Source organism: Rhinolophus sinicus, linkage group LG11 (assembly GCF_036562045.2).
Source record: "Rhinolophus sinicus isolate RSC01 linkage group LG11, ASM3656204v1, whole genome shotgun sequence".
Lineage (NCBI taxonomy): Eukaryota > Metazoa > Chordata > Mammalia > Chiroptera > Rhinolophidae > Rhinolophus > Rhinolophus sinicus.
This window is the reverse complement of record NC_133760.1, coordinates 54,098,756-54,120,959: the sequence shown is the minus strand read 5'-3', so window position 1 is coordinate 54,120,959 and position 22,204 is coordinate 54,098,756. Positions and strand designations below refer to the sequence as shown.

The following is a 22,204-nucleotide window of genomic DNA, read 5'->3' as shown; positions in this document are numbered from 1 at the left end:
ATGTCCCCTGCTGGGACAGGTGGACTGTTCTTCAGAGTGTTCTCTTCTGATGAGCACCCTCCACCCCCCAGGTGTGTATGTGCGTGTCTGTCTGTACTTGGCTGTGTGGTTTTGCAGATGGAGTTAGGAACGACAAGCTCTGTTCAATGGGCATGTAAGGCAGATGAAGAAACATCTACAAACATTGATTTCCTTTAACACAGTGTGATTGCCCCGTACATTTATTCAGTTAATTCAAACAAAAGGGTATGGACTGAGGCTCTGTGCTGGCTTTCTCCCTTGGTCCCGTGGGGACACCAGGGATGAGAGGACAAATGCTCATCTGCTCTTAGGAGACAAGACAATTCAATGACTGGGAAGGGCGGCCTGAGGTCAGTGGGAAACTCGCAGAAGCAACAACAGTTGTTTGGCTTCAGTAAGGGGACAACTCAGGGAGGGCCAGGTCACAGGGCAACGTGTTGGGAGAGATGGGATCTCTCAGCACTGTCCTTGTTAGGTTATGTTCAGGTGAGAGAGGCAAGGAGAACCTGGGGGCCCAGGAAGCTCACACACCAGGGATGAATGCGCATATACGTTGATGGGTCAAAATCCTGTTGGCTGTCATTCTGGACCTAACTCATCAATGGCCTCAGGCCAGAGCCTGGAGAGCAGCAGGTAGAGCAGCACCACAGCGCCCAGCAGCGCGGCCACGCGCCGCCTCCTCGCCGCCACCCACGCGCGCAGCCGGGAAAGCAGCCCAAGCAGCCCACGCCGGGCCCGGGCCCGCGCGCGGCACGCCAGGCTCTCGGCCACGCGGCGCTGCCGCTCCTCCGGGCTCGCCCCGGCCAGCTCCTGCGCCAGGAGGTACACTTCGTTGCAGTAGGGGGCGCCCTCGTGGTACCGCACCAGGGGCTCCACCAGCTCCCGCAGCTCCCGCACCTGGGCCTCCAGCGCCCAGCCCTCCGCGCGGTTGTTGAAGGCGCACACGCGGCCCCCGCACTCGGCCACGAGCGCCCGCAGCGCGCGGTTGTCGGTGTCGCGCACGAAGTCCTGCAGCGAGGCCCCCGCCAGGTCCTCCTTGCGCGTGAAGAGCACGACGGCGCGCGCCAGCACGGCGTCGTCGAACAGCTCCTTGAGCGCGCTCACCGCCTGCAGGTCCTGCGCCGTGAAGCGGCCCAGCTGAGTCACCAGCAGCAGCACGTGCGGCCCCGGCGCCGACAGCAGGTAGCAGCGGCTGCGCTCCTCGAAGCCCGGGTCTGTGTTGGAGACCTGGGAGCTGAAAAGGTCCGGGGTGTCCATGACTTCCACGTGCCACCGGCCCCACCTGCAGCTCCCCACCTCTCAGGTTTTGGTCACCGAGGTGGCTCCGAGCCTGGAGAGGAAGCGCCTCTGGCCCAGGATGCTGTTCCCGGTGGCGCTCTTCCCGGCTCCTGTCCTCCCCGCCAGGATGAGCCGCAGCCTGGGCTCCTGCAGGCCCTGCGTGGCGTCTTCGGAACCTGGAGGACACGGGACTTGTCAGCTGCCAACCCTTAAAGCACCGCAGCCTGCTTACCTGGGCCTCCAGGAGCCCTCTGAACAAAGGAGAACAACAGCGCCTTCACCTGGCCTTTCCACCCTCCCCTCCCTGAGCTCCTCTGGTCGGAGCTTCCTGCACTCCCGGCATCTTCACCTGCTATGTCTTTCCCTGTGGCTTCACCACGTGCGCCTGTGATGCTCAGCACCGGGTGAGCGTTTCTCTAGAGGACGCCCCTTGCAATTCCACACTTGACCTCACCAGACATCGTTCCTGCTGGGCCTTACCTTGCACAGCTGTCCCTACCTGACGGCTGCAGGAGCCTCTGCCATACTTCTCCCAGAGTCCATCCCAGGGAGGAAGGGCAGGAGGGCAGTAGGCGGGAGGTGAGGGGCTGTAAGGAGTCCCAGACACCGCGGTTTGTCTCGCAGCCCCGCCATCGCCAGCTGTGCAGCCATGGGGGTTGCTTAACCTAAGTGTTAAACCTTTTTGCGAAAACGGGAGTAATGATATAGGTTGTCTCTCTCAGGGTTGTAAGAGATTAGATGAGATCATCTCTTTCCTCCTCCCTCTCCTCCCTCTTCAACCTGCTTCCTAATAAGACACCTGTTTAACCCTCCATTCTGAGTTGATTTTTGTGTGTGGTGTAAGACAGGAGCCAAATTTCATTCTGTTGCATGTGGGTATCCGGTTTTCCCAACACCATTTACTGAAGAGACTATCCTTTCCCCACTGTATATTCTTGGCTCATTTGTTTAAAATTAATTAAGCATGTATATACATGGGTTTACTTCTGGGGTCTCTGTTTAATTAATTGGTCTGTGTGTCTGTTTTTATGCCAATACCACAGTGTTTTGATTTGTATAGCTTTGTAATGTAGTTTGAAATTAGGAAGTGTGATGCCTCCAGCTTTGTTCATTCTTAGGCTTTGGCTATTTGGCTATTTAGGATCTTTTGTGGTTCTATACAAATTTTAGGATTTTTTTTCTATTTTTGTGAAAAATGCCATTGGAATTTTGATAGGAATTACATTAAATTGGTAGGTTTCTTTGGGTAATATGGACATTTTAACAATATTAATTCTTCCAATCCATGAGCACAAAATATTTTTCCGTTTAATTGTGTCTTCTTCAATTTCTTTCATTAGTCCTCACAGTTTTCAATCAACAGGTGTTTCATCTCCTTAGTAAATATAATCCTAGGTATTTTATATTGATTTTGTATATTGAGTTTGTATCCTGCAACTTTACTGAATTTGCTTATTAGTTCTCACAGTTGTTTTTTTTTTGGTGTTTTGTTTTTTGTGTGTGGAGTCTCTAGGAATTTTTATATATAAGATCATGTGATTTGCAAATAGGACAATTTTACTTTTACCTTTCTTATTTGGATGCCTTTTATTTCTTTCTGTGCCTACTTGCTCTGGCTAGGACTTCCAGTGCTATAGTGAATAAAAGTGGTGAAAGGGAACATTTTGTGTTTTCCCTGATCTTAGACGAAAAGCTTTCAGCACTTTACTGTTGAGTGTAGTGTTGGTGTGGGCTTATCATATATGGCCTTTATTATGCTGAGGTTCATTTCCTTTGCACCCAGTTTGTTAAGAGAGGATGTTGAATTTTGTCAAATGCTTTTTTTGTATGTATTGAGATGATCAAATGAGTTTTATCTTTCATACGGATAATATGGTGTATCACATTGGCTGATTCACAGATGTTTACCCAGCCTGTTTGGGAACAGTGTCTTTTCTTGCCAGTTTTCTTAGTGAGAACCTCCTGTACAAAGTTGAAATGAAGTGACAACAGCAGATATCTTTGCCTTATTCCTGATCATTGCAGGAAAGCGTTCAGTCTTTCATCATTAAGTGTGGTACTACTTGTAGAATTTTTATAGATGCCTTTTAGCAGGTTGTGGAAGTTTTTTTCTCTTCCTAGTTGGTTGAATGTTTTTATTATGATAAGGTGTTCAACTTTGTCAAATGCTTTTTCTAAATCTAGTGAGATTATCATTTTTTCTTCTTTATTCTATTGAAATGGTTTATTATATTAACTGATTTTTGAATGTTAAACCGATATTGCATTCCTGGGATTAATTCTACTTGGTCACAGTGTATTCTCCTTTTCATATATTGATGAATTCTTTTTGCTAGCATTTTTGCATCTATATTCACAGGAGATATTGATCTGTAGTTTTCTTTTATTGTGATGTCTTTTTCTGGTTTGGTATCACTATTGGCATCATAGAATGAGTTGGGAAATGTTCTTCCTCCTCTATTTTTTAAAAAAGTTTGTGATGAATTGGTATTAATTCTTCTTAAATGTTTGGTAGAATTCACCAATGAAGCCATCTCGACCTGGGTTTTTCTTTGTAGATAATATTTTTCATGAGTAATTTAATTTTTTTATGTGTTATAGGTCTATTCAGACTTTCTATTTTTTTCTTTAGACAATTTTGGTATTTTATGAATTTTTCCATTTCATCTGTGTTATCTGATTTGGGGGCATAAAATTATCCATAATATTTCCTTATAATTGTTTTATTTCTGCCAACTCAGTAATAATGTCTCTCCTTTCATTCCTGATTTTAGTAATTTAATTCTCCTCCATTCTCTTTTGGTGAAACTAGCTAAAGATTTGTCAATTTGTTGATATTTTCAAAGAACCAAGTTTTGCTTTTGTTGGTTTTCTATATTGTTTTTCTGTTCTCTAGTTCATTAATTTCCACTCTATTCTTTCTTATATTCTTCTGATTGCTTTAGGTTTAGTTTGCTTTTAATTTCTCAGTGCCTTAATGTGGAATATTAGGTTATTGGCCTGAGATCTTTCTTGTTTGAGATATCTATCTATCTATCTAATTTCCAGCTATAAATTTTCTCTAAGCATTGCTTTAGCTATACCCCATAAGGTTTGCTATTTTGTTTCTTCATTTTCATTCATCTCAAAGTACTTATAATTTCCCTTTTGACTCATCTTCTTTGATTCATTGGTTATGTAGAATTGTGTTGTTTAATATCTACTTACTACTGAATTTCCCCCAATTTTTACTGTTACTGATTTCTAATTTTACTTTAGTTTTGGCTGGAGAACAAACAATGTATGGTTTTAATCCTCTTAAGTGTATTGAGGTTTATTTTATGGCCTCACAAATGGTCTATTTAGGAGTATGTTCCTTGAGCACTTGAAAAGAATGTGTATGTGCTGTTGTTGGATGGAGTGTTCTGGTGTTGACCTGGTTGGTCACATCTTTTCTTTCTTTGTTGACTTTCTGATTGGTCGCTCTGGGCATTATTCAAAGTGGAGTATTGAAGTCTACAGCTACTATTGTTGAATTGTCTATTTCCCTTGACATCTGTTAGTTTTTGCTTCATGTGTTTCAGGGCTCAGTTGTTAAGCTCATACCATTTCCCTGAAAATAAGACCTAGCTGGACCATCAGCTCTAATGCGTCTTTTGGAGCAATAATTAATATAAGACCTGGTATTATATTAATATTGTATTATGCAGGAAGTGAACCAGCAATCTTGTTGTTGAGAGCTCACGCTCTAACCAACTGAGCCATCCAGCCACCCCTTCCGCAGCTCAGCGGCAGCTCATTGTCTTCAATCTCGTTGTGGAGGACACAGCTCACTGGCCCATGTGGGAATCAAACTGGCGACCTCAGCGTTAGGAGCACGATGCTCCAACCACCTGAGCCACCAGGCAGTAGGGCAGCTTTTAGAGATTTTAATTTTTTAAAAGATCATTTTCACCAGTTGCGGTTGTTACACCAGCAATAAGTCTGCAGGGTTCCTCATGATGTTTCCCGAAGTGGAAATCCTGTCAGTAGTTTTAGATTAAACTGTAGCCCATGCTAACTCCCCTCATCTTCCTTCTAGCTGTGTGCATGGATTTTGTGTGGTTTATTTTCCCTTCTTGTTCTTTAGTGGAGTTGAATGAAATATTGGTAAATAGGGACCCAGGTGGCAGCGGCCGCTGTCCTCCAGACTGCTATCTCTGTCTTGAGTCCTTGGTGTTCCACTAAATGCAGACATGTAATGCTTGCAGAGGATAGGAGACATGCTGACGTCTCCTTATATTTCTAAATAGTCACTTATGGTTTTTCACAGCTTTGATATGTGTCGTTTAATTCTAATTTTCAAGTGATATTTCTTCATGATAAACAATATTCAAAAACAATGAGGCTGCTTAGCTATTTAGTAGCTCTTGAGCTTTGAGAAGTTCATTGTTAGGATTTTGAAAGAGACCCTCGGAAGCACCTGTTCCAGTTTAGAGCAGAGTCCATTTTGTTGGCTCCTGTCAAAGTGTTAAGTGTTGTCCCTGCTCTGAATGGGGCCACACGGGTCTGGAGACTCAGAGGCAAACTCTTGCTTTAATTCCATGGCCAGAAACAGCCTGAGAAGGGGCTGAATGGGATCCCGAGCACAGTTCAGTGCGATCTCCAAGGTGATGTGTCTCCTTGGCCCAGCCTTTCTCCCCTCACCCCTCTGAACACCTCAGCAGGTACAAATAAGGGGACATGGACCCTGTAAGCTAGCCTTTCTAGTCTATGCTGTGACCACAACTTTAAGTGGTGAGGAAGACAGAATGAGGAGAATGTGAGACAGGAAGTGGCTGTGGCCGAGGCAAGATGCATGCTTTTCTGTACACAAGTGAATTGACAATAAATCATCCTGTAGCTCATTTCTTGGAAATACAGGGGATTATGAGAAACCAAAAAAGTTTTTTTGAGCTGTGATATGCTGAGATATATATTAAAACGATCTCTTTGTCTCTTGTTAAAGTTTTATTTATGCATTTATCATTAGTAATAAAGCACTTAAGAACACTCTACGGGAGGTTTGGAGGGAAGCAACGAAAGATGTCAAATTGCAACCAAAAGGAAGACATTTAGATAACAGCAGAAATCATGCAAACCAAATTGCAAATCCTGGAAAAAGGACAAGTTAGTGAATATTACCAGATGGATATGGCAGCCTCTGAATTTTTCCCTTAATTCCTGTTTTCCTAAGCCGTGTCTCCTTTTACCTTCTACCACTAGTGTCATGGAATGGCTAAGAATTGAGAGGGTATCCAAGCAAACATTGTGAGTTTTGGAGGGAGGGGACTAAAAAGTCTCGGAAGACGAGTAAGGCAGGGAGCTGTGGGCATGTTGAGAGTAGCAGAAAATTCGGGGAGAAAATGCCTGCTTTCTTCTTGCTTTCTTGGATGTTGGTACCAAGTGGTATATATCTGTATCTGACACTGAGATGAAACACCTGGTATCTGTCACTGTCTGTAACTCTGCATGACTCTGATGGCTCTAGGAACTCAGAGCACTGGGAGAAGAGGGCCCGTAATAATGTTGCTGCCTCACATCAGACCCTTCAAGCCAAGAGTCCCAGGACTGGTCCCTCCCTGGGGTCTCCCTTTGAGGACCTCTGTACACTGTAAGAGGCTGATCGCTCTAATCAACCAGTGTGTGAGAAGCAGTGTGAGTAAGAGGCCAGGGCTCATGATTCATGCTGGTGGGAGAGTCTGGGGATTTGTTCTCACTGGGCAAGACCCATGTTATCATATGATATACCTCTTTGGTAGGCATCAGACATAGATCATCTTAACACGTCCCTGTCTTCTTATCTGTAAAGATAGTTGGGCTCAGAGGGGTTATGGTTTGTTGTTGTTGTTGTGTGTGTGTGTGTCCAAAGCCGTAGATCTTGATAGTGGCAGCATCTTTTCCTGAGGACACTTCATGTGTTAATGGTCGATCCCCGTGCAGATGCGCTACTATGAGAGTCTACTCCGAAGCTCCTGGAATGAAACCAGCGTCACTGGGCTAACAGAAAGATGCAAACTGCCAGACGGTGTTGCCGTCCTGAGCTGCCAGTGTAGCCAAGCAGATGCCTCTTGTATATTGAAATGCGTTAAAGCTGGTTTTGTCTTATTTGTATGGGGCATGTCCTCTAATGTTTTTTAAGATAAAATGATTCTTTTGTGTGCGTTTGGTATCCTGTAAGTGTGTGAGATTGAGTCTTCCTGGTGGGTCAGGGGCATGTTTTCAGGCAGACGTGGTCTCATGACCTCCTGCGCTCATACCATCCGGACTGTTTCCCGGACGAGTTCAGGAGCCTTATGCACTGCCAGCCTTTCATTTCGTCTGTCCGTCTTGAAAAGAAACAGGTTTAGTTTGTGTGTGTGTATGTGTGTGTGTGTGTGTGTGTGTGTGTGTGTGTGTGTGAGATGTATAAATTGTTGACAAATGCCAAATTCTTCTATAAAGGGCCTGAGTTCAGAAAGGGTCAAAGTAGAGAGGATGGCGGGGGTGAGGAGGTGGGGGGCGGATCTAGCATCTGGGAACCCCGGGCAATGAGAAGTCTCCCAGAAACAGGCTCAGGCCGAGTTTCAAACGCCTTTCTGAGAAAGCCACCACTTTGCCCGTCACGAGGTTTCCATGGTCCACGGGGATATGTGTGGATGGGGCATGGGGAAGCATGGATTCTAGTCAGTGTGCACTGCTCAGACTGTGTAATGCAGAAGGGGGATATCTTGGAGTTGTTAAGAGGATGGAACAAAAAGCCGGTGGCAGAAAAGGTGGAGGAAAACATGTACGAGTTTCCTAGGGTTGCTGTAACTGATGGCAATGAACTGTGTAGCTTAAAAAAACGGAAATGGATTATCTCAGCGTTTGCGGAGTCCAACGTCAGAAAGTTCACGCGGTCTCTGAAGGCCCAGGGGAAGGTCTTCCTTGCTGGTTCCTGGCTTCTTGTGGTTTGCGGCAACCCTCGGAGTCCTTGGCTCGTAGAAGCATCGCTCCAAACTCTTGCCCTGTTGTTCTCTCCTATAAGCAGCAAGGAGAGACCAGGCTGCACTTCCCATACTCTGCTCAGAAACCTCCTCTGCTAAACACTCACGTTCATCACTCACAAGTTCCCTCCACCCAGCGGTAGAACATCACTCAGCACCTGCTCCTCCACTTTATAGCAAGTGTCACCTGTCCTCCAGTGAACAACAGTGTGTCCCTCACTGCGGTCTGAGATCTCACGTTTAATATTTCACCCAAAGTCTCTTCAAGGAAATCGAGGCCTTTTCCATCATGTGCCTCCAAATTCTACCAGCCTTTGTCCATTACCCAACTTCAAAACCACTTCAATATTTTAAGTGTTTTATTTTTACAGCAGCACCCCGCTTCCTGATATCAGCAGTAACCACATGAAGTAAGTGCTCCATTTCAAAGACGAGGAGAGTGTGTTGCAAGAGAGGTTAACTTATCCACATGTGGTTGGCTGAATAATGGCCCCCACCCCCCAAAGAGAGCCAGGTTCTAATCCCCAGAACCTGTGTATTGTTACCTTGTTGCAACAGGATTTTTTGCAGATGTGATTAAGGTAACGATTTTGAGATGGGGAGATTCTCCTGGACTGTCTGAGTGATCACAAAGGTCCTTATAAGTGGGAGGCAAGAAGATCAAAGAGGAAGTAGGCACTGTGATGATGGCTGCAGAGATTGGAGTGATGTGGCCGCAAGCCAAGGAATTCTGACGGCTTCTAGAAGCTGGAGAGGCAACGGATGGATTCTCCCGTGGAGCCTGCAGAAACGACGAGCCCTGTTAATACCTTTGTTTTATTTTTGTAAGACTAATCTGTGGCCCTTGATCTCTAGAACTGTAAGAGAATCAGTTTGTATTGTCTTAGGCCACTACATTTTTAGTAGTTTGTTATGGCAGCAATAGGAAGCTGACGTACCAGTGTTAATGTCCACTTGTAGAAGAGTCAGGAGAGCGTGAGGAACCATTCCTTTCGCCTCCTGCTGTTATTTCTGCAATGTCAGTAAGTTTGAGCTTTGAATTTATCTAGATCATAGCAGCAGGAAAAGCCCTGAGCTTCATGAGGCAGACTCCACAAGACTGGATTTAAAAAAGGTCTTTTAATAACCCCTGACCTTTTGGAAAATTTATGTCTATTTATATGGCCATGTGTGTGATGTAAAAAATAATGGGAAAATGTTAAAAAGGAGGCTGGGGCTCCCTCCACATTCACCTCGTTGCTTCTGACTGTGTGGAAGGAGCAGCCTCCTGGGGAGGGGCAACCTCATGACGTTGTAGGTGAGGACCAGCAGCAGAGACTCAGGTGGCTCTCCGCAGAGCTGGACGTGGAAAGCAGCTCTTCACGATGAGGTGAAGAGAACAATACAGGAGAGAGAAGAGGCAACCATCCTCCTGTCACAAATCTTATGAAGGGGATCGCTCCTAAGTTAGGGTTCACAGGTGGGACTACTACATTCCAGATACTCGTCCATGACCAGTGGCCTCAAGGCTGTGACCACTGGATTCGCGTCCTGTTTCCTATAGCGTCAGGACTGTACTCCACTACTTCCCATTTCCTGTTCGGTGTACTGAGCATCATACATGGAGAAGCAATTAGCTGACCAGGAAAATTTCCAAGCCAGCTCTGGCAGGACGAGTTTCACTGTAGAAATTTGTAGAATGAAATGGAACTGGGCAATGGTGGACATCGTTTGAGTAGGAGATGAGGTTCTGGTTCTGCTCTAGACTCATAGAAAGGCAGCCCTGTCAAGGTGAGCGTCATGGGTGCGCGGTCTGCAGAGCTGCACAGGGCCTGTGCTAGAAGGACCCCTCCTTGGGTTTAATGCTCTGCTGATGTCATCCTGAAATTCTCAGTGATATTTGAACAAAGGACCCGCCTTTTTCCTCTTGTCCCAGACCTTGCAAATTACGGAGCTGCTCTTGATCTGTGCCTTTGTTGAATCAGAAAACTGTTCCCTGGGACCCTTCAAGGTGACCCAAGTCATTAACACCAATAATTGGTGTTTTTCCAAACTTGCTTCCCTGCATGGATACCATCTTGTTGGCTACTTCCTGCCACATCTGTCATCTTAGTACTTACCCTCAAGCTTAAGCATTGACTAATCTAGCTTCTCAATCTAGTGAACCAAAATTCATCATAAAGAACTTAATATTTTTATGGCGATGCAACAGACAACTGGAACATCTTGTGAACCGTGAGAGCTTTGACAGCCTGCCTCTGACCTCAAAAGAATTTCCAGCGCAGGTGTGAGCCATCCACTGGGGAGGTTTAGGATAAGCTGTCTCTGCCGGGCCTGGGGCAGGGGAAGGCAGCAGGCTTGGGAGGTAAAGTTGTATCTGCCTCCTGGGGGCAGCTTTACCTGTCACATCACCTATACTTCCAAGCTTGCAAGAACCACATGAAAAAAGCCAGAGACACTGTGTGGTTAGAGGAACACTTTTTTCCAGGCCTCCTATTCCTCTTACTGTGGGCTCCCAGTGGTTTAGGTTCTTTTGGCTTTGTACCTGAGTCTTGCTAATTTTTGAAAAAGTAACTCGAGACCCTCCTGAAAGACTAGACTAAAGTCACATATTATATACCATGACTAGCAAGCAGCCCACGATACCCCAAGTCACATGCCCGGCTTCTTCCTTCCAGAATCACCTCTGATCTCCCACTGCAACATGGACAATTATGAGATGCTGTGCCTGGCTTTCTGTGCATGATGTGGGTCATTTAATCAGGGCCTTTTGGATCCCCCACTGTAACCCGGATCAAGGAATATGGCTTTGGAAATTGGGGCCCATGGAAGAAAAGGTTTTAACTTGAGAAAACCACAGCACCCACCAACCAAATGATGGGACAGTATTTTTGTCTCTTTAAGGGCAAACAGTTCTTCCACTGGCTCCACCCAGTCTGAGCTTCCTGGCTCAGTGGTTTCGAAGGGTACAAACATGTTTTGCTCACACTAAAGCAAAAGCACCAGCTCACACATCTTCTTTGGAGAAAACCTGAGAAGTCATCAACTCCTTGCAAAGGTGAGCCTGGCTGACAAGTGGCGCCCAAGCAATAGAGCTGTGAGGGCGGTCAGGTCCAGGGAGTCTGTGCGGGGGTGGCTTCTGGTTGAGAGGAGACCAGGTCCAGGCTGGCAGCACAGCAGGGAGGACGCTGGCAGAGTGGTCGGGGTGGATGGTAGGGAGGGGAGCGAGGAGCCCGGCGTGCATCCATCTCATACTGAATGGGGTGAGCTTGTGCTGACCAGTGCACCTGCCATATACATGCCATGGTGACAGCAGACACGGAGGGCTGCCTCCTAACCCATCCTGTTCCCTTCGTAGGACACTAGTGTCCCCACGGCAGGTCTATAGAGCTGGAAGGCAATTTGGAGATCACCCAGTCTAAATCCCTCTTTTTACTGGAACAGAAGCAGGAGGACAGAGAGGGTGGCACTTCTCCAGGATGCCACTCGCTCATGGCAGAGACAAGCTAGAATTCAGTGTGCTGAATGCTTTCCAGAATTTCACAGGGAGAAGCCGAGACCCTAAAAGTGTGACATCTGAGGGGAGGAGGGAGTGGGGTGAGGAGAGGTTGGCTATTCTAGAGCGTTGTACGCGAAACCTTCCTGGTAGCCCTCCCTAATTCCAAGCTGGCTACCAGTTCACCATTCTGGAAAGAGTGGGGGCTCTCGTCCCCGCCCTCCCTTACTCTATCTTGGATTTGTCATAAATGGACTTTTAGAATCATGATGTTGGGCAAGGGTGTCAGCATTTTTGAGCCTCATCAATGTCCTCGTCTCAAAAGTTAAAATAATAAAATTAGCTTCTTTGCAGGCTATTATGGGGGGTAAGTGAAATGACGTACACACATATTTATCAGGAGGCTTGGTGTAGAGCGTTCAGTAGAGGTCATGTTACACACAGGTTAAGATATTTATCGTGGAAAATTTTAACTTCTCAAAGAAAAAGAGGATAATCAGGAACTTCCATGTGCCGATACCAAACTTATTATATAATTATCAACCGATGGACATCTTATTTCATCGGTCTACTCACTAGTCCCCACCCACTCCACATTATTTTGAAGCAAATGTCAGACATTCTATCAGTTTATCAGTAAATATTTGAGTTGATATGTCTGAAAGGTAAAACCATTTAAAAAATATTACCATTATCGGACGTCAAAAAGCAAGACAAGTTTTTAAAAACTTACTATTTGTATTCAGATTTCACTGATTGTCTCATAATTTAAAAAAATGATTTGAAGGTGCATCCGTGTAAGATCCAGAACTTACAATTATCGGATATCGCTTAAGTTTGACTTCCTATAGAGGTTTCCAACCTTCCTGGTTTCTTTCTGCGAAATTTCTGTGTTTAAGAAAGGGGAAGTTTTTTGTCCAACAGGCTTGGGCAGTACATTTTGTTGGTTAAACCCTTGAGCTGTCATTTCACCTACTCTTGTAGTTCCAGGTTCTGTGTGGATTGATATTCTAGGGAGAGGCTTGGTTAGATCAGGGTTTGACTGTGTCTTTGGGGGGATCCTTCATAGGTGCAGCTGTAAGCTTCCCTCAGGAGGCACATGATGTTTTTGGTTGTGTCTCTTTCTGTGACATTGACAGACTTTAATGATTGCCTGGCGTAAATTTATTGTTTCACTAAGGGTCACAAATGATGATAATTTGAATTCTATCACTTTCTTCATTTCTTAGTTGGAATAATCCTATTAAAGGAAGTTCCCCTCAACCATTCTTTCACTTTCACTAGGTACAGTTATATAGCAAAGGCAAAATAGGAATGCTTGATTCTTGCCCTTTGTTTGTCAGTGTTCAGAAGAATGGGATGCTTTCCTAGCAGACTCCAAAGGGAACAATTGATTCAAAAGAATTGATCTATGTTTTATTCCATTATTAATATGGATTAATTTCTTATATTTAAATTTCTACCAATTAGGAATTTGAATGGCATGAAGCAATGGATGCAGGTTTATCTTCTTCTATCTGGTTATATAGGTACCCCAAAATTGCTTATTAGACCATCTTTTTGTCTGACTGATGTGAGATGCTGCCTTATTGAATATAAATTTAGCATAATATAATTGAATCAAATAATAATGAATATTGTATGATTAATTGGGTCTAGTTCTGTCTTTTCTGTTTTTGTTTCACTGTTCTTTCTCTCTTCATGCACCAACATCATACTGCTTTCATTATGGAAACTACAAAGTTTTACTCTCTGGTAGAGCTAGTCGTCCCTCTTTGTTGTTTTTCTTGATGGTGTAGGCTAGTTTCATTTTTTCCTCATCCAAATGAACTTTATAATCTATTATTTTAGCCGCAGGAGGACATTTAAGGACAAAAAGTTTAAATTTATAGTTATATCAAATCATATTGGAGAAGAATCTATTAATTCCAATTTTATGAAATACTTTAAACATGAGTCAGTGTTAAATTTTGCCAAATTTTTTTTTGGCATTGAGGTTATTTTCTTCTTAATCTATTAATGAGATGTGTTGTAACAACCAACTGTCTTATCTCTAAGCACCCTAGTGCTTCTGAAATAAATCAGATGATAATGTACTATTGCTTTTTTTTAGTGTCTCATAATTTATTGAGGATTTTGGTATGAGTATTCGCAAATGAGACACGTCGGCAGCTATATTTGTTGGTGAAGTCCTTGTTTGCCTTTGGGATCAACTTATACTCGATTCATAGAAAAATGGAAAGTTTTTCTTCTTTTTTAACTGACCAGGAATAGTTTAAGTAGCACTGAGATTATCAGAGCTTAAAGGTTTAAATGAGTTCCCTTATGAAAGCACCTGGACCCGGTACTCCTTTGTGGGGAAACTCTGGAACTGCTGTTTTATTTCTTCCATAGTAATAACCATTTCATCTTCCTGTTGTTACTGGAATCAATATGAATAATAGACTATTATAAATTTTCAGGGAGAACAAAAGAAGAACAGAGAGCTGGAAGTGGTTCCCACTGACCTATATTGACCCCCTTTCCTTCTCCTTCCCTTCCTTAAGGTCTGTGGGTACCTGAACCCAGAGCCTCTTGACAGGATCATGGCCGGCCTTAAGGACAACACTCTGAGGATTGTTCTGGTGGGGAAAACCGGCAGTGGGAAAAGTGGGACAGCAAACACCATCCTTGGGAGAAGAGAATTTGAGTCTAAAATTGCCGCCCATGCAGTTACCAAGAGCTGTCAGAAAGCATCACGGAAGTGGAAGGGGAGACAGCTTCTTGTTGTTGACACCCCAGGTCTCTTCGACACTAAAGAGACACTGATGACGACCTGTAAGGAAATCAGCCGCTGTGTCATGGCCTCGTGCCCTGGGCCTCACGCCATTGTCCTGGTGGTGCAGCTGGGCCGCTTCACGGAAGAAGAGCAGAATACTGTTGCATTGGTCAAGGCCGTGTTTGGGAAGGAAGCCATGAAGTACATGATCGTCTTGTTCACTCGTAAAGATGAGTTACAGGACCAGAGCCTGGAAGGCTTTATAAGAGCATCAGACAACAAGCTAGGGAACATTGTCAAAGAGTGTGGGGACCGCTGCTGTGCCTTCAATAACAGAAGTATAGATGACGCTGAGAAGGAAGCTCAAGTGCAGGAGCTGGTGGAGATAATAGACAGAATGGTGCGGGGCAACGGAGGGGCCCACTTTTCTGATAACGTCTACAAGGACGCAGAGGAAAGGCTGCAACGTCAGGAAGAGGTCTTGAGGAAAATCTATGCTGATCAATTAGAGAAAGAATGTGTAAGAGTATGGCTTGATTATGCTGATAAACCAAAGGAAGAAATGGAGGAAAAAATAAAAGAGCTACATATGGAATATGAGGAAAAAATAAAAAACATAAGAAAAGAAGCTGAAAAGAATGTATTTGCAGGGCTTTTAGATAGGATTGTTAAGGTGATTTCAAAAATATGGCATATGTTTTGGAAGTAACGTAAATCTTATTTCTTCTTAGCTTAGAATGATTTGTTAATGAGGTAGATTGTCTTTTCAAAGTTAGTTACAACAATATCTTCGATTGTCTTTTCTAAAGATGGCTACAGCCATGTCCTCTGTCTTATGTATTCTTCTTAGAATCTGAGCTTGTTCTCTTTCTGTTGAGTCCTGGGACCTGTGTCCCCTCCCTAGAAACTGGATGGACTTGGTGACTGCTTCGATGAATCGTGGATGGTTGAAGTGACACCGTGTGACTTGTACGATTTGATAGGGACAGTGCCACCTTGCTCCCTTGGGGTGCTTGCCCTTGAACTTGGCCACCATGTTGTGAGGAAGCCCAAGTTGCCCATTGAAAGGCCACATGAAAAGGACGTGAAGTCGCAGGCCCTCTTCCCTGGCTGGTCTTTCCTCTGCCAGGCAGAACCAACGTGCCAGCCGTGCAAGTCAGGCATCACGGAAACAGATTCCCCAGCTGCCAACTGAGCCCCCTCCCATGAAGCTGCAAAGAGCCTAAAGGAGCCATCCCCACCGTGTCCTGTCTAATCGCCGATTCCTGAGAAAGGGAAATAATGGCTGTTGTTTTAAACCGCTAAGCTTCAGGATGGTTTATTATGCCAGCTCTCTCCCCATTTCCACCTGTCCCCCCTCGTGATGCGACACATTTAAGAAGTCACAAAATTGGCATAATCGGGCAATAATATATTCTGTACCGTTCAAAGACTCAATTTAGGACAATTCAGATAAGAAGTCCCGCACACGTGTGGCGTTAGCACCACTGGTGACGCATGTTATTTCAGTCCACGGCTGTAGCGCTTCATTAGTGAAGCATCAGGCTTCCCCAGGAGGATGGTTCTGAGGGTCATGGCGTCTGGAGGTTGAGAAATTCTCTTATTGTTTTTCTCTCTCTCTCTCTTTTTTAAGGTACCATCCTAAGTTAAAATGTCCCTGACTGTAACTTGCAAATCTCTTCTGCGCCAAATATGTTTTATTTGCGTCTGCAGATCCACACCTCACCCTTCACCCAGCTCTCTGCCTACAGAGGCTGACCCATGTGGACTCCACCAGTGGGATCTTTGCTCTCTGGCTTCTGTTTGGCTTCTGCCACTGGGAAGTCCAAGCAGTAGATCTGTGGGGGTAGAAAAGCAAGGCCGGGGTATGTGTTCGCTTGCCTCTCTCCCTGCAGAGCATCTGTGACTAGCTACAACCTTAAGCCAGTAAAAATAAAACCAGTAAAAATAAAACCTTTTAATCCCACAAGTCTGGTGTTCCCTTGGCTCAAACACTCCCAGAGGTGAACCCATGGTGTTTGGTTAATTGCAGTTGGTCATGGAGAGGATGTGACCCCCGATTATCCGGGAACCTGGACCTGGACAATTGGAAACTCCCTCCCATCACCCCTTTCTGCCCCGACCTCCCTCATCCTGTTCCTGGAATGTGTATTCAACTTGCCCTTTCTGTTCGCAGGAGTTGCCCTGAGGACACAACCTTGAAATAGTAATACATTGTTGAGAGTATCAAGAGGGTTTATGTACTCGCCCAGCTAAGGCCTCTGTGTATACTTCTCAGATCTGGCAGGCAGGAGCTTCTTGGGGCTGGCCAAGACAAGCTTTGTAGAAAGTTCCCCTGAGGATAAGCGGGTAGGAGGAGGTAGGAGAGGGTGAAGGGGTCAAACATATGGTGATGGAAGGAGGCTCTGGGTGGGGAGCACCCAGTGCAAATATGTAGATGATGTGTGATAGATCTGGACACTTGAAACCTATGTAATTTTCCTAACCATTGTCACTTCAATAAATTTAATGAAAGAAAAGAAAGTTGACTTGCTCATTGAACTGCCACGTCCCCATCTGGAGAGGTCTGCCTGTTTCTGGGGTCTCTCCCTGCCCTCCAGAGCGGTGCTGGTTTCAGAAGACACCTGGGAGATTTCAAGCCAAACACCAATCTCATCTCTGTTTATCCACAAATATGAAAAAATGGAGTATCTACGGCAGTGGTTCTCCAGTTCTTTCTAACTGTGAAGAAGCACTCGATTACCTATAATTCTTTCTAAATCCGTGTTTGGAATCAGCAAATTGCCATGTTACAGGAAACCATCATCATCACCATCATTCTCATCTCATCCTCCAGGGAGGTCAGAGGTCTCAGCTCTGAGTCTGGGTCTCAGCCACGCACACTCACATCAAGGGACACTTGCCATGCAAAGTGCCATATACGTGAGTGTTTGCCTGGAGCGAGAGTGGGCAGGAGGCCAGGGGCACTACCGGGCGTGAGGAGATGTTTGTGGCTGGTGGATACAGTCCTCACTTAGTTGTGGTGATGGCTTCCCGGGCGGATACATACGCAAAAATTCATCCAATAATTATATACAGTTTATTATATGTGAAAAATGCTTATTCGTATATTTTGTCCTTTTTAAATTGGACTGTTAGTCTTTCTATTAATGGATTTTAAGAATTCTTTATATATGTTGTTCTTTGTCAGCTCTTATCAAATATATTTACAAGTTCCTTATGCGATATGTGGGAGAACGCAAACATTTTCTCCCAGTTCCTAGCTTGCTCTGACTTTGCAACATTTTAATTCTATTCCCATTCTCCCTCCCCATCTATATAGTACGGTTGTTATTTTCATTTTCTTTTTTCTCTTTTTAAACCCTAATGGTTGTTTCTATTATTTATACTGTCTCTGTTTGTTTAGACTTAGTTGTTGTTGTTTTTTAACCTCGGATTTCCCATCTGGGAATACTTTCCTCTTGCCTCAAGTAAATCATTTAGACATTCCTTTAGTGAGGTTGTGCAGGTGGCAGGAGAGTTCAGTCTTTGCCGTCTGAGATGTGGGTGTTTTGCCCTCAGTTCTGTCGGCTGTTTTCCCTGAGCGCAGAATTTTAGGTTGAGTGCTGTTTGCTCTCAGCACATTGAAAATCTGCTTCCATTGTTCTCTGGTTCTTTGTTATTGTTAAGACATCAGGCCCATTCCAACCATCACTTCTTCCAAGGTCATCTGTCTGATTTTTGCAGCTTCCGTGAAGCTATTCGTTTTGTTTTGATGTCCTACTGCTGCACTGTTATGCATCAACGTGTGAATGCCTTCTTAATTATCTTCCTTGGTTTTGGTTAGATTTCTTGAATGTCTGCACTGGTGCATTTCCTCAGTTCAGAAAAACAGTCAACCTTACCGCTTTAAGAACTTTCTCTACCCTCTTCTCTGGTTTTGCTCTATAAACATCTCTTTCCTCTTTCAATGCCCTTCTGGTCTTCGTTTTTCAAATCCGTCATGCACTCACCAATTAGAAGTGATTGACTTTATTGAGAGGGTAGCCCTTTGGGGTTTATGGTAAAAGTTCCCTATGAGACCCCCCCTCTTGAATCAGTCCTTGCTTTTGAGTCATTAGGTCAAGCTTGCCTGTGAGAACGGCTATTATCAGAAAGACAAGAAATACCGAGTGCATTTTAGCTGTAAGTGTGGCTTCGAGAAGCAACATTTAAGTCCCCCAGGTTTGGTAAAATAGCCTCAGAGTGTCAGCCGGCTGCTATCCTCCACTTACCGTCTGGGTTTCCACCCTCACTTCGCTCCTTGTATGAGAACGTTTATTTTCCTGCCTTCTCCCACATGCTTTTAAGAAAACATATGTACTATTTTTCAGTACTTTTACTTGATTTCAGTGGGAGGGTTAATATTCTAGCTACCTGCAAGAGAAATTTGTTTTCATTTGTTTGGTTAGTTCCCCACTCCTCCCCTCACCCCCGGTTTTGTTTTTGTTTCCTGAGTTAATGGCGGCCTTTAGGGTTACCTTTACTATATTTTTGCCTCCTGTCTTTGCCTTTCTAATTGTAGTATTTCCTTAAGTGTCATCTCTCTCTGATTGCCTTTTCAAATTTAAAAATAAATCAATAGGAAAGCTGCCTAGAAGTTACACCTCTAACTCTAATATAACCCTAACCCTAACCTAACCCAACCCTAACATAACCCTAAGGGATGCTTGTGACTGCAGGCCTCATCTGCGGTGACAGAGCAGGACACGCGGTTATGCCACAAAGCAGACATTATCCTGTGGAGATGTTCTAATCTTTAGAGCAAATCTCTCTTCTTGAAGTGTGGGGCTCTGAATTAGGGGTACACAGGGGTCATGGAGTCAGGTGTCTGATAGCACATCTTCAACTAATCCCCTCCTGTACGTCCCAGCACCCCGTTCCATTTTGGACGGACCTCCCTGGGGTGCCCAGCCCACGTGTGTGGCCACATCAGCTGCAGCCTCTCTGGGACCCTGTTGTCTGTGGGTTTCTACCCCAGTGCACCCTTCACCTCTCTCTGCCTTCCAGCATTTTGTTGAAAGTCTTGGGACCGACACTCACTCCCACGTATGTGTGAAGATTCTGAGACACGAGCTGATGTCAGTTGTAGACCACAGACTCCTGAAGACCCTGCTGTGATGTCTGTGAAAATCATCCTCTGGTCTCCCTACCATACAGTTTCCAGGAAAGTGGGCCGATACTTTTGTATGCAGGAGAAGGTAACACGTGGGTGAAAAAGGGTGTCAAATTGTGCAGAAAACAGGAAACGCATAAAAGACCAGAAATTTCCCGAACTAAACAACAAAGCCTTTGAGGCTTTGACCTTCAAGAGGTGCAGAAATAGACTCTGTCTGTGGAGGAGCAGAGATACAAATTCATCTTGTAACAGGGCATCGCCGCGATGTAGTGTGACAGCTGGTGGCCAGCTTACAATCATTCCAACAACTGGCCACCTGATTTACATCCGATTGTCTCTAAATGTCTGCAATTTCCTCACTTTGTTAAATGTTCATTTACATAAAATAGAATTCATTACCCTTTTAGTATATTCAATAATCAGTTTTTAAAAACTGTTTCCAACAAGTCTTGGTATTTCTTATTAGCTTACATTTGTTCTAACGTGTATTTATTTTATATTTCATTTTAGTTTTAACTTTTGATCCCCTTTGACCATTTATCCCACCTCTCAACTCTGGCAACCACCCACCTGCTCTCTGTATTTATGAGCTTGGTTTTTTTTTTATTGTTTTGTTGATTGTATTTCAGAGTCTACATATAAAAGAGATCCTACAGCATTTGACTCTCTCTGACCTCTTTCACTTAGCAAACGGCCTTGTGGTCCACCCATGTTTTTGCAAATGGTATGACATGTGTTTGTTTGTTTTCTCAATGGCTGAATAATCTTCCATTGTATAGGTCCACACCAGAGTTTCTTTGTGTACTCATCCGTAAATGGACACCTAGGATGTTTCTGTATCTTGGCTATTGTGGGTAAGGCTGCAACATAAGAGTGCAGAAGTCTTTCCAAGTTAGAGTTTTTGTTTTCTTCAGCTAAATACCCAGAAGTGGAATTACTGGGTCATATTGTAGGTCTATGTTTAATTTTTTGAGGAACCACCATACCGTTTTCCATTATGGCTGCACCAATTTACACTCCCACCAACAGTGCTCAACGGTTCCCTTTCTCCACATCCTCGCCTACACTTGCTATGTCTTACCTTCTTGGTAACAGCCATCCTAACAGGTTGAGATGACATCTCATTGTGGTATTGATTTGCATTTCCCTGATGATGACTGATGTTGAACATCTTTTCATGTACACATTGGCCATCTGTATGTCTTCTATTCAAATCTTTAGCCCATGTTTTAATCAGATTGTTTTGTTTGCTATTGAGTCTTGTGACTTCTCTTCATAGTTTGCATAATAGCCGAGCTATGAAATTATCAGATACATGATTTGCAAATATTTCCTCCCATTTAGTAGGTTGCCTTTTCATTTTGTTGATGGTTTCCTTTGCTGGGCAGAAGCTTTTTGGTTTGATGTGGTCCCACTTGTTTATTTTTGCTTTTGTTGCCTTGCTTTTGGTGTCAGATTAATAAAACCAAGGTTAATGTCAAGCAGCTTCTGCCTCTGTTTTCTTCTAGAAGTTTTATGGGCAGTTCTTATATTCAAGTGTTTATTCCATTTTGACTTAGTTTTGGTTTTTGTGTCTGGTGTAAGATTGTGGTCAAGTTTTATTCTTTTGCATGTGGCTGTCCAGTTTTCCGAACACATTTGATTGAAGAGATTGTCCTTTTCCCATTGTATATTCTTGGCTCCTGTGTCATGAATTGACTATATAGGAGTGGGTTTATTTCCGGGCTATTTTGTTTCATTAATTTATATGTCTGCTTCTATGCTAATTTCATACTGTTTTAATTATTATAGTTTTGTAATAGAGTTTGAAATCAGGGAGCATGATGCCTCCAGCTTTCTTCGTCTTTCTCAAGATGACTTTGGCTACTCTTGGTGTTTGTTGTGGTTATACGAATTTATGGTTATTCTATTTCTGTGAAAAATGCTTTCTGTTACTCTAGTTGTGACTTTTCTAGAATTTTATATGAATGTGATCTACAAGACAGTCATGGTTGATGTTCACTTAGCGTTTTTTAAAGATTCATCCATGCTGTGGTTTGTATTTTTTGTTCTTTTTCATTGCTGCCTAGGATTCCATGGCATGTGTATTAGTTTCCTAGGGCTGCCATAGAAAGTACCACAAATTGGGTAACTTAAAGCAACAGAAATGTCTTCTCTTACAGTTCTGGAGGCTGGAAGCCTGAAATCAAGGTGTCATCAGGGCCACCCTCTCTCTGTGGGCTCTGCGCAGAATCTGATTTTAGTGTCTCTCTTTTCTTAACTTCCAGTGTTGCCAATAATCCTTGGGTTTCACTGGTTTGTACCCATCACTAGGTCTCTGCTTCCAGTCACATTAGATTAAGGGTCTACCCAGCTCCAGTATGACTTCATCTTAATTAATTACATCTCCAATAGACCTATTTTCAAATAGAACACATTCTGAGGTTCTATTAGGGGGCACAATTTAACCTGTGAAAGTATGGATATGCCAGAATTTGTTTATTCATTCACCTTATGATGAACATTTAGGTGTTTCTAGTTTGGGTTATTTTAAATACTATAATAAAGGGGCATTCACATACAAGTCTGAG

At 43.9% G+C, this 22,204-nt stretch overlaps 2 protein-coding genes across 3 annotated transcripts in view; one reads left to right on the top strand and one right to left on the bottom strand.

The window, feature by feature from the left end:
• The window catches only part of LOC109439901 (uncharacterized), a 37,346-nt gene extending 20,880 nt beyond the window's left edge, over positions 1-16,466 (top strand). The window contains exons 7-10 of the mRNA XM_074316022.1: positions 497-507; positions 633-1,493; positions 11,238-11,301; positions 14,286-16,466. Coding sequence (XP_074172123.1) covers positions 497-507; positions 633-1,493; positions 11,238-11,301; positions 14,286-15,206 — 1,857 coding nt within the window. The 3' untranslated portion in view covers positions 15,207-16,466. The remainder of the gene's footprint in view (positions 1-496; positions 508-632; positions 1,494-11,237; positions 11,302-14,285) is intronic.
• Positions 204-2,126, bottom strand: LOC141567558 (GTPase IMAP family member 1-like). 2 transcript variants are annotated; one of them, XM_074315154.1, is made up of 2 exons: positions 1,780-2,126; positions 204-1,475 (listed from the first exon to the last, which is right to left on the bottom strand). In XM_074315154.1, exon 2 carries the CDS (start codon positions 1,276-1,278, stop codon positions 601-603), a length of 678 nt encoding a protein of 225 aa, XP_074171255.1. In that variant the 5' UTR covers positions 1,279-1,475; positions 1,780-2,126; the 3' UTR covers positions 204-600. The 2 variants fall into 2 exon arrangements, with proteins under 2 accessions (XP_074171255.1, XP_074171256.1); XM_074315155.1 differs by having other exon boundaries at positions 1,799-2,126.
• Positions 16,467-22,204: the final 5,738 nt, after the last annotated feature.

Excerpts from the sequence above, each read along its gene's own strand:
- LOC141567558 (XM_074315154.1), bottom strand. The coding sequence starts at position 1,278 with ATGGACACCCCGGACCTTTTCAGCTCCCAGGTCTCCAACACAGACCCG.